The sequence below is a fragment of the Trachypithecus francoisi genome, unplaced genomic scaffold (assembly GCF_009764315.1).
Source record: "Trachypithecus francoisi isolate TF-2019V2 unplaced genomic scaffold, Tfra_2.0 Lachesis_group16, whole genome shotgun sequence".
Lineage (NCBI taxonomy): Eukaryota > Metazoa > Chordata > Mammalia > Primates > Cercopithecidae > Trachypithecus > Trachypithecus francoisi.
The window spans coordinates 20,800,577-20,821,572 of record NW_022681461.1 but is presented as its reverse complement, the minus strand read 5'-3'; the positions used below and the strand labels follow the sequence as shown (position 1 = coordinate 20,821,572).

The 20,996-nt window shown below is 42.9% G+C and overlaps 1 protein-coding gene across 13 annotated transcripts in view; it reads right to left on the bottom strand.

Moving 5' to 3' along the window:
• Positions 1 to 4,451, bottom strand: part of PRUNE2 (prune homolog 2 with BCH domain) — a 301,009-nt gene extending 296,558 nt beyond the window's left edge. For 10 of the 13 annotated variants that reach the window (XM_033237044.1, XM_033237051.1, XM_033237048.1 and 7 more), the window contains exon 1: positions 4,163 to 4,451. In XM_033237044.1, the coding sequence (XP_033092935.1) occupies positions 4,163 to 4,198 (36 nt within the window). In that variant the 5' untranslated portion in view covers positions 4,199 to 4,451. The remainder of the gene's footprint in view (positions 1 to 4,162) is intronic. The other 3 variants (XM_033237056.1, XM_033237057.1, XM_033237053.1) reach the window with 2 other exon arrangements.
• Positions 4,452 to 20,996: the final 16,545 nt, after the last annotated feature.

Genomic DNA, 20,996 nt, shown 5'->3' with positions numbered 1-20,996 from the left:
AGTGTGGGGACCCTGGCTTCCTGCCAGCCAGAGCCACAGAACTCTCTGCCCATCCCCAGATGATTCCTCATGTACTTCATTTTCTGCCCAAACTTGATGGGAACGTGGATCATTGACTGCCGTGAGACTGTCCTTGTCCTGAATACTTTCCTGAGCTGTTCCCTGTGAAGTTGAGAGACATTTCCCAAATCACAGCATAGAGCAGGGAGCCCTTATTCCCTACACTCCTTCAAATTCTCTTACCATAGAAATGATGGAACTAAGACTAGAAAGCATGGCTAAAACTTAAGGACTGATCTAGAACTATAGGATTTGATTTCTGCAACTCTGAATGGGCAGGAGAAAAAAGAAAATACGGGCCGGGCGCGGTGGCTCAAGCCTGTAATCCCAGCACTTTGGGAGGCCGAGACGGGCGGATCACGAGGTCAGGAGATCGAGAGCATCCTGGCTAACACGGTGAAACCCCGTCTCTACTAAAAAAATACAAAAAACTAGCCGGGCGCGGTGGTGGGCGCCTGTAGTCCCAGCTACTCCGGAGGCTGAGGCAGGAGAATGGCGTGAACCCGGGAGGCGGAGCTTGCAGTGAGCTGAGATCCGGCCACTGCACTCCAGCCTGGGCGACAGAGCGAGACTCCGTCTCACAAAAAAAAAAAAAGAAAGAAAAAAGAAAATACGTTTGCATTCTCATTTCTAGTTCTAGTAGTAAGTATCCAAACCAAAAATATGGCTGGATTCTCACATCAAGGAAGTGATTTCAACTAGGAAGCACCACTCTTTGATTACCATCGCAAGCTTGGGGGGCTTGCTCTCAGATTGCTTATCCTACTGTCATTAATGTTTTAACAATCCTCGTGTCAATTCCATATGTGTCATTCCTTGTTTGTCTAGAAGGGAGCATTTCCGGAGACTGCTTGGAAGAAGTAACTACCTCCCTAGCCGTGTCCCACCTCCAACCAAGTTTTTCACAAATATGCTCCAGCCCCCAGCCTGTCCTAACCAGGCAGAAGTCAGGCCCACATGAGAAGCATTTGAGCCCCAGGAGGAGGGGTCCCTCTGAGGCCACACCTGGAGTTTACTTTTGCCATTTCTGATAAATACTGAGTATTCTCAGGAGTGAAGGAAAGGTATTAGAAAGGGAGATTTAAGGAAAACGAGGATGGGATTATGTCAGTGAATCTGCCTCAGTTTAAAGACTAGCAGGACTAGACCGGGATGAAAAATAGAATTGAGAGTGAGCTCCCAATTCAATGGAAATCAGCTCCAAACTACCTGATCAAAATTCAAAATATCCTTTTCCTTCAAAGACTTCCGTTCAACCAAGGGTCTGGCCTAGAATAGCAGAGCTTCCTCTCTCCTTACAACGACAGATGAATAATAAATGTTCCAAGTCAGAAAAAAAGACACACAATTTTTCCAACATTTTGATTATTGGAGATGGTATCCACGGCTAATAGCAATTCCATTTTGCAATTTAAAGTTCTTTTTGCCTATTGGAATTAGCTAGCCCCAATGATGATGAGGTTATGTTAGGACTTTGGAAGAGTCATTAACTATTTCAAACCATTAAAAAATACATATAATGCCTACAGAATATCAAAGCAATTAAGTCAAATAGGAAAAAAAATACCTAGCAATTAGGCTTTTTTTTAGGTATCATATAGCTAAACTTCTAAAGAAAAACATTTAAAACATAGCTTCTAAATTCTAATTCTGGTCTAATAAGGCGTAAGTAAAAATCAGCATGGTAAATTTCTTCACCTTAAAATGTTTTCCAAAGGATTGGCTGAATTTTTTAAAATCTTACTATTTTATTTTATTTTTGAGACCAAGTCTCACTCTGTTGCCCAGGCTGGAATGAAGTGGAATAATCTCGGCTCACTGCAACCTCTGCCTCCCAGGTTCAAGCGATTTTCCTGCCTCTGCCCCCCTAGTAGCTGGGATTACAGGCATGCGCCACCATGCCCAGCTAATATTTGTATTTTTAGTAGAGACGAGGTTTCGCCATGTTGGCCAGGCTGGTCTCGAACTCCTTACCTCAGGTGATCCACCCGCCTTGGATTACAGAGGTGTGAAAAAGTGCTGAGATTACAGGTGTGAGCCACCACACCCGGCCAAATCTTGCCATTTTATTATAAATAAATGTCCCACAAGTGAATGACATTGACTTAATTTTTTTTCTCCAAGAAAAAGGTTATCTATCCTCTAAAGGAGAATGTTATCTACTACTATATTTGAGTGTCATATATTAAGTAAAAATCTTATTACCTAGAAAATGTAACTTATCAGGTGAAATATGACACTAAAAGTGACCAAAACACCTTTGCTGTGGCTGGATGTGAAAGGTTAATCATGATTTCTAGTAAGAAGCTTATTCCAAGAAAAAATAAAATAAGCAGTAATTGTTCTGGCTAAGACATGAAACTGGTAACAATATTTCAAACAACCGCTTCTCTTTCCTGTCCTTTTTTCTAATGATGTAGAGCAATTGCTCATCTAATGAAGGGACTCGGTAAATAAATTACAGATTACTTTCAACTGATTACTCGGAAATACGGAAATTTCCATTCCAGCAACTGCTCCTCAGAATTGAGAGAAACCTCTTGCTCATATCAGACCCCACAGTCTAAACGTTTATTGCGAAAATACTGATAAAGAAATGTTATGGGAGTGAAAAACAGATACAGCCCAGAACTCTGCATTTGTCATTGAGTACCATTTTCATACACACACATACGCACAGTTGCCAAAACTGTCTTTCATTTTTGAACATTTCTCCATCATTACCAGGTAAAGAACAGAACATGTATACTATCAGAAATGCCAAATACGTAGTTGAGTGTCTGAAATTAGTATTTTCATCCATGTGCTCTAGTAAAGAAAAGGGTCAATAAACAACACAGAAATGATCACAAACTTCCTCAACTCTGAAATTTCCACAAACGTTCAACTCTCTGGGAGCTTTCAGGTAGAAAGTTCTTATATAAGCACTTATCAACTTTAATGGTCTTTTTCAAGATACTTACAGTTAGACCATTGCAAGGATCCCACTTCTGTCTGCACTCTGAATGGTGGTTCAGGCAACTTTGGGCCCGCCCTTCCTGTACTCCCTTTGTTGTGTGAGGGTAAATGAGTTACAGTAATAACCTGCAAATATCCTGCCTTGTGATTGAAACATTACCTTAATGCAGACTTTATATTTTGGCTTCTATGAAGGCTTAAAGGTTAAAGGCATCATAAATTATGCATTTCTTTCCATGCCAGGCCTGTAAAAAGTGCTTTTACAGTTCATTAAAGATATTGCTTCTAAATGAGTACAGGCTTTTCTTTTTTTTTCTGCCAAAACAGAAACATTTCCATTATATTTATTACTGCTGTGCTGGAGAGCCAAAACAGTTTGGAATTAAGAAACTGCTAGAGTCTGTTGTTCCAGAATGTGTAGCAACTGTTAACATACACAGTGGAGTTGCCCATTCACTGTTTGGACAGTGATACGGTAAACATGGGCTAACACACAGGTCTGCTCCCGGGAGAATGATGGTCTGGTAAACCCCAGAACACCAACAGTTAGAGTTTCCCCTTCTGCCTCTGCCGGAGTTTACAGATGTGAACAGGAATTAGCGAGACACAAGACACACTAGAATGTCCCTGACTCCTGCAGTGGAACAAGCTCTATCCTGTGGATTCTCCATTACCACACATGTCCTTCCTACCCAGCACTCTGACTTCCTCAATTTTGTCACCTCCAGCTAAAGTACAGTCCTAAGAGTCTTTTTTTTTTTTTTTTTTTCTTTTACACTTACACGCAATGCATCTGCAGAAGGCTGGGCTCTTTATCTCAAGGAAGACCACACCCATTTTTCCCTTAGCTTTCGGGAGCAAACTGCCGATTTAGGGACCGAAACTGGACAGAAGCGACCCAACTTCAGCCAGGCCACAACCTCCTTCAGCTCTGCACCTCATCTGGTTGCGGGGGAAGATTCTGGAGACAGACTGCCAGCTTTAAGAGCCAGAGTTCCAGAGATTTCTTCCAGGAGACAGTCCGCACACCCTGACAACTCCGTGGCAAAGTTGCTTCTTCCTCCTGTGCTGCAACACCTTTTTCTCTCCACCTTTTTATCAGCATACGCGCGCGCGCACACACAGCCTTGCTCACTCAACTTACCAGTTTAGATTTGGCGCGTTGCAAAAATTCTTCCATGTCGTGGCTAGGGGTTTGGAACCCGGGTACTAGGAGGGGCGCAGTGGAAAATCTCGGCACAAGGAAGAGGAGCGGGGTCCCGGGAAAGTGGCCCGCCGGGGCGCAGCGACCGACTGCTCCCTCCTGCCGCTCGGAGGCGGCTGCGGCTGAGGCCGTGCTTGCGCCCTCGGCCGTCTGGCTCCCGGGCTCCCCGCCCCACCCCTCGCCCGGCCGCCGGCTCTGGGCACTCGACTCTGCCCTAATAAGGAAAGTGGGTGTGCCGCCCGGGAGCCCCGGGGCGCGCCGGGCACGCTCTCTGGCACGCGCCTCCGGGGCCGGGGCGCGTGGGCGGAGGTGCAGGAGTATGGCGAGGGGCTCCTCCGCCAATCGCAGGGCCCTGCTGCGGCCTCCTGACGTGGCGCGCCGAAAACTGCTGCAACCATGGACAGCGCCCAGAAGTGCGAGCCAAGTGCAAGGGGCTGCTGCAGAGGGAGGCTCTGCCGCAGGCACCGCCGCGGTCAGCGGGGGAAGGTGGGAAGAGGGAGACGGGTCCCAGGAGAGCCCCCGCCTAGCCCAGCGCCTCACTGCCTGGCTGGCGCGTTACGGAGCTCTCCGGCGGTCACTTAATGAGCTGGTCGGCTGGACTGACCAGGGGAGGCACTCAGCTAGATTGGCGTGGGAGGGACGGGGAAGGAAAGAGGGGGAGTTACTGCTGACCTAAAAGCAGTACGACCTTGATGGATAATAATCAGAAGAGCAGGCTAGGAGGTTGGGCGAGGCTGCGTCTTTCCTCCCTACCATGAAAACATGCCCACACAGCAATGGGCATCCGCAGTTCACCCCAACGAGGTGCCTTTATGTCAGCCCTGGAACTAATGCGTAGATACATCCTTCTGCAGTTCCCATCCACTGACATGTACCCTCAGGGAAAGCTGGGGCAGTAGAACCTTGCTAAGGTGAGGTGCAGTCTGCAGACTAGCAACATCAGCATCGCTGAGCTTATAGAAATGCAGAACCTCAGTTCCCTGCTCCTACTTACCAAATCAGAATCTGTGTTTCTATGAGATCCTCAGATGATTTCTGTGCTTGTTAAAGTTTGAGAAGTACTACAATGAACAACTGAACTTATATCACATACCTTATTTTAAACCATGGAGTTTTGTTGTATGTAGCCTTGTACGGTCCCCAAACACACTCCATCAGGCTTTCTCTGACCTCTGGGCTTTTGCACACCACCTGTAAGATCCTTCCAGCCCTTGTCCCAGCCCCCAGCTTCAGCTGTCCTAGAGAAACAGCCTCAACCCTGACTGTACAGTAAAATCACATCGTAATCACCTGAGACTTGAAAAAGTACTGCTACCAGGGCTTTATGCCAGTCCAATTAAATTAGTATCTCTGGGCGTGGGTCACAGCATTTTTGTGGAAAGTGACCCTAGTGATTCTAATGCGCAGTTTAGGTGTGATGTTCTGGTTCTCGATGAACTTTACACGTATCTAAATCACTTAGAGGGCTTGATGAAACACAGATTTCTGTGCCACATCCTTAGAATTCTTAGGTGTGGCTTAATGGGCCTGAGAATGTCCATGTATACAATCCCCCAGGGTTTGCTGACGCTGCTGATCCAAAAACCACACTTTGACAGTGAGTGGCCTAGAAGTTCTCTTTCTCCAGGAAGCCTCCCCGACACACTTTTCCCTTCCCATCCCCATACTAAGTTGGTTGCCCCTTCTGTATTCCCTCATAGCAACTTACATTTTCCACTCTGCTATAAATTGCATAATGATTAGTCTGTGTCCTCCACCAGGCTGTGAGCTCTGTAAAGACAGGGACCTTGCCTGTCTCATTCACTGATGGATCCCTAACATGACGTATGTTCATGTCATATATAGGTCCTCAATAAATATGTTTTAATGAATAAAGATACATATGGAAGGGTTTTTTTGCTGTCTCTCCTGTCTCAATGTGTGTCTGTCTGTTTTCCTGTCTGTCTCTATGTGTATGTGTGTGTCTCATGATTCAATTATTTTTTATTCAGAAGGATCCAATGAAAACAGATCAGCAGAGTCCACAGATCTGATTAAAGGAGAGTGATAAGAATATTAAGCTCCAGGTGACACTCAGGGGAGGGCTATATGGAAGCTGGAGATGCTGTCTGCTTTCTATACTGACTTAAGTAATTTAAAGCCAACCAGGTAAAGCAAGTGTTTTGTCAGCCTTTAAATCTGTGAAGTTGCACACAATTCAAGTAAAATTACTGAGAAAAATTCTTGAGAATGCCTTGCCTCTGACTTGACTGGGGAGTTTAGCAACAGTTACATAATACTGTTTTATTCCTCTAGCTTTGGCTTATAAATATCCTAGGTAGGTATCACACATCCTTGAAATGTTAAAAAAAAATTCTGATGGACTCAAATTCCAACATCTATCTCCCCATCTTTTTCTCCACCAATAACGGCCCTTCAAAAGTTTATCAAAATGTATCTCTTCTGTGAAATCTTCCCAAGCTGACCACCTATATTAGCTTCCTGGGGCTGTTTTAACAGAATCTCACAAACTCAGTGGCTTGAAACAACATAAATGTATTATCTTATAGTTATGTAGGTCAAAAGTCCTACGCAGTTCTCACTGGGCTAAAAGCAAGGTATCAACAGGACTACATTCTTTTTTTAGAGGCTCTAGGGCACAATCCACTAGAAGCTGCCCATGTTCTTTGACTTGTGGCATCTTCCTCCATCTTTTTTTTTTTTTTTTTTTTTAGACAGAGTTTCCTTCTTGTCCCCCAGGCTGGAGTGCAATGGCACAACCTGGTTCACTGCAACCTCTGCCTCCCAAGTTCAAGTGATTCTCCTGCCTCAGCTTCCAGAGTGGCCGGGATTACAGGCACGCACCACCATGCCCAGCTAATTTTTGTATTTTTAGTAGAGACAGGGTTTCACCATGTTGGCCAGGCTGGTCTGGAACTCCAGACCTCAAGTGATCTGCCCGCCTTGGCCTCTCAAAGTGCTAGGATTACAGGCATGAGCCACCGTGCCCAGCCTTACTCTATCTTCAAAGTCAGGAACAATTCATTTATCTAACTGTTCTTCTAAACTCCTTTTCCACTTTTTAGGGGCCCTTGTGTTTACACTAGGCCTATTTGGTTAATCCACGATAATCTCCCCCATTTTAAGGTCAGTTCATTAGCAACCTTAATTTTATCTGAAAACTTAATTCCCTCTGCCATGTAACCTAACGTACTTGTAGGTTCTAAGGATTAGGTTGTAGACATCTTTGGGAGGTCATTTTTCTGCATACAACACAAACCATACATGAAGTTATTTGGTAGCTATCGGCATTTGATCCTCCAATTTTTATGATTCCATAGCAGCCAGAAATCTAGTGACTTTAACTCTAGGTAAATTTTGTCAACCCTGGTTGCATAGTGGAATCATCTGGGAGCCTCCAAAAATCATACTAATGTTCCAAGCTCCATCTCTGGAACATTAAAACAGAATAATTTGGAACAGAAATTCTGAATTGAGTGATCTTGAGAGGGGCCCAGGCATCAATATTTTTTCAAAGCTCTCCAGGTAATTCTCTGTGTAGTCAGTGTTGGGAACTACTGTTGATGTTAGATAAATTCACATTCCCCAGTCACTCAGGTACAAAACCTGGAGTTCCCTTTGATTTACTACATTCTGCCACCCACTGTGGCCAAATAGTCCCCAGTGCAATGTCTTCAACCTTTAAAAAAGTCTCCTTCAACTTCCTTTCTTTCTATTAAAAGCACTAGGATCGTAATTTATGTATTTGTATCTGAACCTCATTTCACCCTCTTCTCTCTAGAGTCCCTTGTCCTTGTTGGCAGAACAATCCCATTTCCTCTACTCTTTGCTTTCCTCTCTCTCAGACTTCTTGATTCCTGGACTCCCCTCATTTGAGACCTGTATCCAAGCTCTCTTTATTTTTGAAATAATTATCTTGAGTAGATTAGTAAAATGGTTGGTATGGATTAAATGCTTGTGTCCCCCCAGAATTTCTGTGTTGACGCCTTAACCCCCAATGTGATGGTATCAGGAGGTGGGGCCTTTGGGTGTCATAAAGTTTAGATGAGGTGGTGAGGGTGGAGCCCTCATGATGGGATTAGTGTCTCTCTTCTCTCTCTCTCTCTCTTCCTCCCCCCACCTCTCCCTTCCCACCATGTAAGGACACAGGAAAAACATGGCCATCTGCAAGGCAGTGAAGCATCCTCATCGGGAACCAAATTAGCAAGCACCTGGATCTTGGACTTCCCAGCCTCTAGAACTGTGAGAAATAAATGTCTGTTTAAGCTGCTCAGTTTAAAATATTTTGTTATAGCAGCCTGAGCTAACTAACACAACAGTAGTGCTAGGGGAAAAAAAAGAAAGAGACTTAAGGCATCCTCTCATGATATTACTGAGATGGGACCAAGGCACAGAGTAGTTCAGCATCCTGCTCAGACTAACAGAGCTACTTTGAAGCAGGAGCCAGGACTGGAACTCAGTTCTCTTTCGTTCCTTCCTTGAGCATTTATGGAGCATAGACGATGCTCTTATAGGGATTTTGTTTACCTAAGATGTGTAAGACATGATCCCTGCCCTCAAGGAGCTCACAGTCTAGTCACTACCAAATAGATAAATGCAGTGATTGAGAAATGCATCTGGTGTGATACTAGTTGAGATACAATATGTTGTGGTAACTAAGACCTGTGTGCTAATCTTTGCTCTGTATGGTAGATTAAACATGGCTGAAAATTCCTTGATACTTCTCCCAGTGAGAGGCAGGGTCTTTGTTACTTCTTGAATCTAGGAGAACTCTGACTTCCCAAGCAATAAAATATTACAGAAAAAACATCATGGCAGTTTCTGAGACCTAGGTCTTAAGTGATTGGTAGCCTTGACCTCTTGTCTTCTGGAATACATGCTCTTGGAACCTATCCATCATGCTATGAGGAAGCCCAAACAGCCATATAGAGAGGTTCACACAGAGAGGAGCTATGAACTCAGATTCTTCAGCCCCAGTCAAGCCAGCTGATGCCACATGGAGCAGAGCTAAGCTGTGTCTGCTAAGCCCTGCCCAAATTCCTGACCTATGAAACTGTGGGATATAATAAAATGATTGCTATTGTAAGCCATGAACTTTCTGGGATTTGTTCTGCAGCAATAGATAACCAGAGCACCTGGCCAGTTACCAGCTCAGAAAGTTAGGGCAAGTTATCCTTTCTAAGTTTCAGGGTCTTCATCTATAAAATACTTCCCCTTAGGACTGTCATGAAGCTCAAATGCAACAATATATGCAAAGTGCCCAGTTCTTGGTCAGTTGCTGCCATTATTCTGATTTCCAAGAGTCTGTTAAGGAGAGGAGAAACTTAATGCAATAGCTGTAAGTGGAAGAAAGAAACTCCATGAAGAGAACCCAACAAGAAGAAAATCTCCAGGTCAATTGTGGATGGAACAGCAGTCGCTAAAAATGTAACATGATTTAATTATAACTTGTGTCTGTTCTACACCAAGTAATACCTCCCAAGGTTATATTCCTTTGCAACCTGGGCTTTATATGATAAGAGGCCAGTTTCAGAGAAAGGCACTGCAGATGTTTCTCAGCAATAAGACATCTACCTGTACTACTCACTAGTGAAATATAAATTACTGAGGGGTTGTATCCCCAAATCACCATTCCTTACCCCATGGGGCACTGGATCTTTCCTCTGTAGGCTCTCATAGGAACACTGTAGCTCTGCATCCATCTCATGGCACACTTATTACTCTCAGTGCCATCACGGGGGGTATCTGAAGCTTTCCTTAACCAGCTTTCCGGTGCTCACAGCATGGTATCAGAAAATCTGGATATGAGACCTTGCTGTGTACTTTTGGTCAAGTTATTTATTATTAATCTCCTTATCTGTGAAATAGAAGATAAATACCTGCCCTAGTTAGTTTACATGATTGTCATTAAAGAATCAAATGCTAACATCGCTAAATATTGGGAAATCAGAATACTGAAGAAATCTGTTTGGTTGGCCAAAAAAAAAAAATACCTGACATATGCTATCCTTTTAAAAATGAAATGTAGCTGGGATGGCAGCTGCTGATTCACTGTTTGGGCACATTTCCAAGTTAGCTTCCTCACTGACCAACCACACCTCTCACAGGTAGGGTCTCCTTGGTGCAGATGGGTTATGTTAGCTGCTTTTAAATTGTTTCATGTGACACAAGAGGTTCAAGAAACTGCATCTCACACTTGAACTAGATTTAAAAGCATTTTAAGCTTATTTCAAGGGCAAGAGATAGAAAGAGGAATAACGTGCATTAACTAGGGTCTCTCATTTAGCCTGTAAGCAACTGTTGAATGCCTGAGTTTTGTCCTGTGAATGGTCAGATACTATCCATGTTAGCAAATAATATTAAGAGGAATTAACTATTTTTTTCTTTCCTGGTTTAGCAAGAATATCCAAATTTTTTAAGGTAAACTTTGCAAGACTTTTTTTTAAAAGGAGTCTATATTACCCATCATCTTCTCTGAGTTTCTGTAAAGAAGGGAAAAAGAGGTGTGATTGAGACTGTCAGAGCTGTATTAGCAAGTGGCAGGGCCCAGACCACCTGGGAGAATGTCCTGAGAGTCAAATGCTCAGGCTTTGAACAGGGTACATACAACTTGCGTCATTTCTGGGAACCACAGACATCTTGTAGAGCAATGAATTTAATTTGAAAGGACAGTGGAGGAGAGAGGAAGTGCTCTGGCTCTGTGAGTCATCAGAATACTAAGGCAGTGGCCACCACTTTCAGGTCTTTTGCCTGTGGGCAGATGCAGATAGGGCCTTAAAGTCTCAGCTTCCTCTCACACTATACCATTAAGGTCAGGTGGCTTCAGTTTTATACATGCTCCTCCTGCAGAAAGGTATCTCAAGTCCCTTCAAAACAATGCTGCCTGCCTCAGTTACCGTATAAACTTTAACTCATGATCCCATCCTGCATTTCCACTAAGAAAGTATTTGGCAAGGAGAGTGGAATGTTAATAATTTCCACACCCTGAGAGTCTACCAACATGATCTCTCATGCTTGCAATAATGCTGTAAGGCCAGAACAATGGGAACTGCAACCAACCTATTTTAGAGCTGAAGAAAGAGGCCCAAAATTGTTTATTGACATGCCTGAAGATTGAAATCTAGACTCTGTATTCCAAAGTTCAGGCCTTTTTCATCAAAAAGGCTAATGTTTATGAAAAGTTTCTTTGCATGAAATAGCACTTTAATTTTTTCATGTGTATTAATAGCATTTAGTCCTCTTCACAAATGTATAAATCAGGTATTATTATCCTCATTTTAAAGATGTGCAAACTGAGGTACCAACATGCAATTTTCACAAAATTACTCAGGTAGTAAGTAGCCAAAGCAGGTGACCAGGTCCAGAGCCCAGATACTAAGTGATTGCACATCACTGCCTGTCCACTGGCATGTGCTACCCAGCTGCTCACCTGAAAAAGCAAATATGGAGACTGGAGAAGAAATGGGTACTTGCTGCATGACGCTTTCAATTGCTCTGCCACAGTTAAAAATGAGCTAGTCACCCCTTCACCTACCCAATACTACTTGGCCACATAGACCTCACACCTGATGTTTGCAGATGAGTCAGAGAAATCACCAGCAAGAAAGAGGTAAACGTCTCAGAAGCTTAATCAGCACACATCATTAAAAGCTCCTGTCATCCATGATGACTCAGCTAAATCATTGCTTCTTTCCCATCAGGTTTTCCTTTACGCAGCCCCCATCCTCATCCCTCCCCTCATCATCCTTGAACCTCACCCCTTCCCATAAAGTTGAATATAATTATGTTGTGATGGTTAAATGCTTGAGTTTTAGTCCTTTGGATAGTGATTTTAGTCCTTTAGATAGTGATTTTAGCATCTCTAGATCTTAGGGTCCTAGGAGAAACAAGAAGACTTGAGTGGATGTTTCCAACCTTAACATTCTATGATTACAAAACGGAATCAGATAATTCTTAGACCCACAAGAAACATGAAAATATACAAAGAGAAACTGTCTTATTTTTGTTTAAAATGTCTTTGAATATCTTTGTAGCTTTAGATGTTTGTGTAGAACAGAGGGATTATGTTAAGATGGCATAAAAATATCCACTTGTAAAAAAAAAGTAATCAAGTATTTTAAGGAACTTCAACTGAAAGGTCAGTAATTAAGACATGTAGACATGTAAAAAACAAGCCTGGAAAGAGAAAACTTAGCAAGATTTGTTAGAGGTATGTGTTTTCTTAGGTATCAAATGCTAATGTCCTCAGAGAAATTTTCTATTCATGACAGGAAGCCTGGAACCAAAAAAAAAAAAAAAAAAAGACTCATATTTCAGGCTAAAGGATGCTGTTCAATTGTTGTCTAACAAAGGCCATTGATCTCTCTTCTTATATAGTGAAAATATTTCACTTAGAAAAAACTGAATTCGGTATGCAATGTATTTTCAATAATATTGTGTAGAAAGCAGTAAAATAAAAAGATGGATATTTAAAAACGTCCAACAAACTGTCAATTTCAATGAGGGCAAAAATTATTTGCTCTGCATTTTCCTTCTGTAAATCTCTGCATCATAAAACCTGAAGTTCCAGAAGAAAAGGAAGAAGGAAATCCAATTCCATTAACGCAGAGCCGCAGTGTTCACATACAGCATTTGCCTTTTTGCTGTATTTTCTTTAAACTGGGCAGCAAAGCAAAGGACCATCCCAGCAAACATCTCTGTCAAACTCTCCTTGATCTATTCCGTGGCAGACACCACCTGCAATTCAGCACTCTTGGGAAATGCTGCCACCCAATTGCTTCTGTTTCTGTCAAGGATTCATTCATATTAATATTCCACTAGACTGAGCTCGGAAAGTTGTTAGAAACCAATACTACCTCTTCCGGATTCCAGATTCCTTCTTCTACGTCCCCCCCGACCTCCTTCACCCTGTCCCCTTCCTTTCTGTGAATGAAGGGGAAAAAATTCCTAAAAACAATTTTAAAATATGGAGTGAGCAGCTGGGGAAGGGCTGGACTATTATCACTCCAACACTGCTATAACCACCTCATTTTCTTGTTAGTTTATTTAATAATAAACTTCTATTGATTCACTTTTCCCAATAGTTGTTAGTTGAAAAGCTTTGTTGATGTACAAAAACCACAAGAGGAAAGTCATTGTTTTTTTGGAAAAATGTCATGGAAATCACCAAAGCCATCCAGTAACAGCTGGCAGCTTTTTGGGGGATGGCAAATGTTTTGTGTTGAATGCTGTGTCATCCACCAACTGTCAACTTCAGGTAATGAGTCTTCACATCTTCTCCTTCCTGTGGAACCACAAGGCTCCAGAGGACAGGGCTTTGGTCTTACTCCTCTCTGTACTCCCCCAGCTGCTTCCAGCACAGTGCCCTTTCCATGGTAAGTCCTCAAATAATTATAATAACGCGTGTTGATCAATTCTCCTCTAGCTGAAGCCTTAAAAGAGAGAGGCTCATCAGCCAGATAGAAATAAAAAGTAATGTAGGTACTTCTGAAATGCTTTACTAATTTCTATAAAGGGGTTAAAATGGTGAGTTTTCAATCGTATTCAAAGACAGCACAGCATCTTTTAGAAATCTGACTCTGGCTAGTGTAGACCTGGAAACACACTGGATGGAGGAATCACAGCAAGTCACTAAGATCAGAATTACTGCTGGACCATGAAAGTAAACAGGGAGCAACAAAAAATATTTTAAATTAATCCCAAATATACATCTGTTAATTGCCATTTCAATTCTTCAAATATTTGCATATGCAAATATGCCCATTCAACACTGAATTATTAAAATTGAAGCAGACAGTTGAGCTTTGCACACAGCAAAGGCAGCCTGGAATAGAGAAAACTGACTGGGGGTTGGGGGGAGAAAACATAGGAAATCTGGACTCTTTCTCTTTGTGATAAGGGAACCTGGTAATGACCCAGAGACCCTGGGAACTCTGGAAAAGGGCAGCTCTAAATGGAGGAAGGAAACCTTGTTGGGGGAGAGGAATTAAGGATTTCTTTGGTTTTCACAAACATGTCTATGGCAAATCCCCGTATGTGGGGATAATGCTTTTTAAGCTCCTCTTATGTCCCAGGCACTGGACAGGCACACAGACCTGTGGTCTCACAGAGACTTCAGGTGTGATACCCCAAAATACGACACCTTGGAAATTGAAAAAACAGCAGAAGTAGGAAGGTCTCTCTGATCTTCTCTCAGGCCTTCCTCCCGTGAAGCAGACCGTAAAACCCAGGATCGTCACTCTCTGACCTCCTCTATTCCTTTTCCCCCGAAGACTCTCATGTGGCAGGTGCTCACACAGAAGAAACTGAATAAACAGGTCTTACTACATTTCTCCCAGTTTATTACCATTGGATCAAACCATTTTATCCTTCAGTTATACTTCTGTATGGCTGTCCATAAAACTACAGTTTTCCCTGGGTCTTTGGGGCTTTGCTTCTGAAGGCTAACATGTCACTTAAGATTTACATGAAATGCATTTGCAAGCTTTTTGCTTATGACTCTGTCTTTTGCCATAAACTTTACAATGAGTGAGAAAAGAAATCTTTTCTCCCCTACACAGACAAAAAGCAATAAAACAAAAAAACAATTCAAAATGTCAGAGAGTAGCACACTCTACGAAGGAAAAGCAGAATGATAATGATTGGAGTGGGACGAGGTCTACGTTAGATTAAGGGGCTGGGAGCCCATCTGGGGAGACACTGAGACCTGAATAGCAAGAAGAAGTCAGTCCTGTAAGAATAGATGGGAAGAGATCAAAGCAGAGGGAACACACGGTCAAAGGTACTGATGAAGGCCGACCCAGCATGAGTGAGGGAGTAGATGTGCTCAGAGAGGCAAGGGCAGCTCTTAGGGCCCATCCGGTCAGGGTAGGATGTTAGAGTTTTATTCCAGACGTGGTGTGAAGCCATCAGAGGAGGAACATGTTCTCATGTGTGGTTTTATAAAGATCACTCTGGCAGCTATGTGGAGGGCAAGGCTGCTGTGTAGGGGCGGAAGAGTCCCAGACCTCTTAATGGTCCATCTCATCACCTACATAAGAGATAGCGATGACTTGGACCAAGAAAGGTAGTAATGAAAATGAAGAAAAGGAAAACAATAATAGCATAACATATATTTTGAAAGTAAAGCCAACATGGAAGTAAAACAAAAATCAGCCTCCACTAATAGACTACTTCTAATGCTGCACATGTTTATGTCATAGCATTAATAATACTAAAATAGATTGTACTAATAAGGCATATTTCAACCGTGTGGAGATTTACCACTGTGAGTCACAACTCCTGATTTCCCAAAATGGAAATTACAGAAAGAAGCTAAAAAGACCAATTCAGAGTGACCCAGTGTAGCAGATGTTGGAAATTTCCTGGCAGCTACTATTCGAACATTCTTCCCGTATTTTAGGAATTCCTCCAAAAATAAATCCCTGATGGGAGGCAGACCCCTAGTCGTAGTTCCCACTGCAAAACAATTTTCGCTGTAGCATGGATCTGTCAGTTATTCTTAGTATGGAGCCTTTAGAGCACCACGTGCTCTAATTCACATGATCTCATTCCACGTTAACCAAAAAGTCTTTGATTATGATTTTGTCCGGAGCCGTGTAGCCCGGATATTGCTGTGGCCTCTGTTGCTTAAGCTCCACATGCGGAGACAAGATGGCGCACTTCCTGGTTCTTCATCATCAAACCTTCCCGCGCGCGCGAACTTTTCCCGCCGGCGGGTAAATTACCTCCCGCGCCCGGGAGAGACTAAGCCTACCGAGCATGCGCCCGGGGACGTCTTTCATTCCCCGCCTGCTCCTAGCCCTTCCCCCTATTGTCAGCCTATATAAGGCGTTGCTTTTCCACCATTAAACGAGACTTGATCAGAGCACTGTCTTGTCTCCATTTCTTGTGTCTCTTGTCTCTTTCATTCCCACCCCCTCCTCCAGGGTCTGCGTTGTTCATCCCGCGGTCGGGACACGTGGCGCCCAACGCGGGCTTGGATACGAGGGAATTGCGTGAGGAAGAGGGCGCATAGGACGGCCGGCAGCTAAAGTAAAGAGAAATCCCTTCAACCGCCGCGGGAGCCTGCTGCGTCGGAATTAAGGGTAAGTTCCGCGCCCGAAATGGGACAAGAATTAAGCCAGCATCAAATCTACGTAGGACAATTAAAAGAGGCTTTAAAGACACGGGGAGTAAAGGTTAAAAGTGGTGACTTATTTAAGTTTTTTGATTTTGTGAAATATACTTGTCCTTGGTTTCCTCAGGAGGGGACCATTGATGTAAAAAGATGGCGTAGAGTAGGAGACGCCTTTCAAGATTATTATAATACCTTTGGCCCCGAAAAAATTCCTGTAACTGCTTTTCTTACTGGAATTTAATCAAAGAGTTAATAGATAAAAAGGAGGCTGATCCGCAAGTAATGGCTGCGGTCGCCCAAAAGAGGAGATTTTAAAGGTCAGTTCTCAGACAGACCTCAGGAGCCCCCTACCAGATAAGGAAATGGACCTTATTTCTCTTGAGAGTGATGATGAGGGGCCAAGGCTCCTTCTGTAAAAGATAAAGTGGTGCCAGACAATAAAAAACCTAAAAAATACCCAATTCTGCAAACATCACAAAACAGTAAAAGTAATGATAATCCTGACCATCAGAGGTAAATTGGGATGAGTTAGAAGATGAGGCAGCTAAATATCATAATCCTAACTGGCCTCCCTTTTCTCGCGCCCACCTCCCTATAATGGGACACGTGGCGCTTCTGCGCCCAACGTAATGGCAGTAGTTAATCCAAAAGAGGAACTCAAAGAAAAAATCGCTCAGCTAGAAGAACAAATTAAGCTAGAAGAGTTACATCAGTCATTAATTACTAGGCTACAAAAATTAAAAACAGGAAATGAGAGTGTAACCAATACAGAGAATATGGGAGGTTTCCCTCGCCCACTTCAGCGGCCCGGACAACATGCCCCAAAAGGAAGATTTTCTACTAGCCGAGATAGAGAAGAATCCTCCCCTAAAGATATCTTCCGGTAACTGAAACAATAGATGGACAGGGCCAGGCCTGGAGACATCATAATGGATTTGATTTCACTGTCATAAAGGAATTAAAAACTGCTGTTTCTCAATATGGAGCTACTGCTCCCTATACTCTTGCTATAGTAGAGTCTGTGGCCGATAACTGGCTTACTCCAACAGATTGGAACACACTAGTTAGAGCAGTTCTTTCAGGGGGAGATCACTTAATTTGGAAATCAGAGTTTTTTGAAAATTGCAGAGATACAGCCAAGAGAAACCAACAGGCAGGAAATGGTTGGAACTTTGATATGTTAACTGGCTCGGGTAATTATACTGATACAGATGCTCAAATGCAATACGATCCTGGGTTATTTGCACAAATCCAGGCGGCTGCTACAAAAGCCTGGAGAAAACTCCCTGTTAAAGGGGACCCAGGAGCTTCGCTCACTGGAGTTAAACAAGGACCTGATGAGCCATTTGCAGATTTTGTACATAGACTCATAACAACAGCAGGAAGAATTTTTGGAAATGCCGAGGCGGGTGTAGATTATGTTAAACAATTGGCTTATGAAAATGCCAATCCAGCTTGTCAGCAGCAATCCGACCCTATAGAAAGAAAACAGATTTAACTGATATATCCGCCTCTGCTCAGACATTGGACCCTCCTACCAACAGGGCTTGGCAATGGCCGCAGCTTTCAGCGGACAAACTGTAAAAGACTTCCTTAATAATAAGAACAAGGAGAAAGGGGATGTTTTAAATGTGGCAAAAGGGGACATTTTGCAAAAGATTGCCGTAAAGATTCAAATACAAACCCCGAAGTAAAAGTTCCAGGCCTCTGTCCAAGGTGTAAAAGAGGAAAACATTGGGCTAATGAGTGTAAATCTAAGACTGACAGTCAGGGAAATCCATTACCACCCCATCAGGGAAACGGATGAGGGGCCAGCCCCAGGCCCCGAAACAAGCTTATGGGGCGGTCAGTTTTGTTCCAGCCAACAACAACAATCCATTTCAAAACTTAATAGAGCAACCCCAGGAAGTGCAGGACTGGACCTCTGTGCACCTCCCACACAGTATTAACGCCTGAGATGGGGCCCCAGGCTTTAGGCACTGGAATATATGGGCCTTTACCTCCTAATACCTTTGGGTTAATATTAGGAAGAAGTAGTGTTACTATGAAAGGTCTACAAGTTTTTCCAGGAGTAATTGATAACGACTATACTGGAGAAATTAAAATAATGGCCAGAGCTGTTGACATATCATTACTGTTCCTCAAGGAAATAGAATCGCACAATTAGTCCTCCTGCCTTTAATTGAAACAGCTCATAAAGTACAACATTCTAACAGAGGAGAGGGAAGTTTCGGGTCCTCAGACATATATTGGGTACAGCCAATCACTAATCAAAAGCCCTCCCTGACTTTGTGGCTAGATGGTAAGTCGTTCACAGGATTAATAGATACGGGGGCTGATGTAACCATTATCAAACAAGAGGACTGGCCCTCTCATTGGCCTACCACAGAAACTTTAACTAATTTAAGAGGAATTGGGCAAAGCAATAATCCAGACAAAGCTCTAAATACCTTACTTGGAAAGACAAAGAAAATAATTCGGGCCTCATTAAACCGTTTGTTATCCCCAAATTGCCTGTTAATCTTGGGGCCGAGACCTGCTCTCCCAGATGAAAATCATAATGTGCAGCCCTAACGATATAGTTGCTGCACAAATGCTAACCCAAGGGTATAGCCCCGGAAAAGGACTAGGAAAAAGAGAAAATGGTATTCTACAGCCTATTCCAACTCTAGGACAATCTGACACAAAGGGGTTTGGAAATTTTTAGTGTTGGCCACTGACATGCCTGCACCCCAAAGGTGCGCTGACCCCATAACATGGAAGTCAGATGAGCCCATTTGGGTTGATCAGTGGCCATTAACCATGAAAAACTTACTGCCGCCCAACAGTTAGTGCAGGAACAATTAGAGGCAGGACATTACAGAAAGTAACTCCCTGGAATACACCCATATTTGTCATTAGGAAAAAGTCCGGTAAGTGGAGACTATTACAAGATTTAAGGGCAGTAAACGCTACTATGGTCCTCATGGGTGCCTTACAGCCCGGGCTACCTTCTCCGGTAGCGATCCCTCAAGGATATTTTAAAATTATCATAGACCTGAAAGATTGCTTTTTTACAATTCCCCTTCACCCTGCCGACCAAAAACGATTTGCCTTTAGCTTACCATCTATCAATTTTAAAGAACCAATGAAGCGTTACCAATGGAAAGTGTTGCCTCAAGGTATGGCTAACAGTCCCACCCTGTGTCAAAAGTATGTCGCCACAGCCATAAATTTAGTTAGAGAAACATGGAAACAGATATACATTATACATTACATGGATGATATTCTCATAGCAGGAAAAATAGGAGAACAAGTCTTACAGTGTTTTGCTCAACTCAAGCAAGAACTAACTACGGCAGGGTTACAAATAGCTCCCGAAAAAATACAATTACAAGACCCCTACACTTATTTAGGCTTCCAAATAAACGGACCAAAATTACTAATCAAAGAGCAGTCATCCGTAAAGATAGGTTACATACCCTCAATGATTTCCAAAAACTCCTTGGAGACATTAATTGGCTCCGGCCATACTTAAAACTTACCACGGGAGAGTTAAAACCTTTATTCGACACCCTAAAAGGTGACCCCAACCCTAAGTCCTTTAGGTCGTTGTCAAAAGAGGCGCTTTTATCGCTCCATAAAGTAGAGGCGGCTATTGCTGAACAATTGTCACCAGCATAGACTATTCACAGCCATTAACCTTTTTAATATTTCACACAACACTAACACCTACTGGTTTATTTTGGCAAGATAACCCTATTATGTGGGTCCACTTGCCTTCATCTCCCAAAAAGGTATTACTCCCCTATTATGATGCCATAGCAGACTTAATTATTCTAGGAAGAGACAATAGCAAAAATACTTGGAATTGAACCTTCTACGATCATACAACCTTATTCTAAGCCACAAATCCATTGGCTAATGCAAAACACTGAGACGTGGCTGATTGCTTGCGCTTCTTACGCTGGTAACTTGGATAACCATTACCCACCAAATAAGCTTATCCAATTTTGTAAGCTGCATGCTTTTGTCTTCCCTCATATCACCAGTAAAACACCCTTAGACAATGCCTTATTAGTATTCACTGATGGGTCCTCCACAGGGACTGCTGCATATACCTTTGCAGACACCACTGTTAACTTCAAAACCAGTCATACTTCAGCTCAACTAGTGGAGTTGCAGGCCCTAATCGCAGTGCTGTCAGCCTTCCCTAATCAGGCCCTTAATATTTATACTGACAGTGCATATTTAGCTCACTCAATACCTTTACTTGAAACCGTAGCACAAATCAAACATGTGTCAGACACAGCCAAACTATTTTACAATGCCAGCGAGTAATACATAACAGATCAACACCTTTTTCATTGGAATATTAGAGCTCATTCAGGATTGCCAGGACCTCTATCCCAAGGCAACCAAATGGCTGACTTTGCAACCAAGACTGTAGCTACAACTATAGATACAAATTTGAATCAAGCACAGACCGCTCACGCTTTACACCACCTTAATGCTCAAACCCTAAGATTAATGTTTAAAATAACTAGGGAACAAGCTAGACAAATTGTTTAACAATGCCAGACATGTATAACTTATCTGCCAGTCCCTCATTAGGAGTAAACCAAGAGGGCTAGTTCCCAATATGATCTGGCAAATGGATGTCACCCATTATTCAGA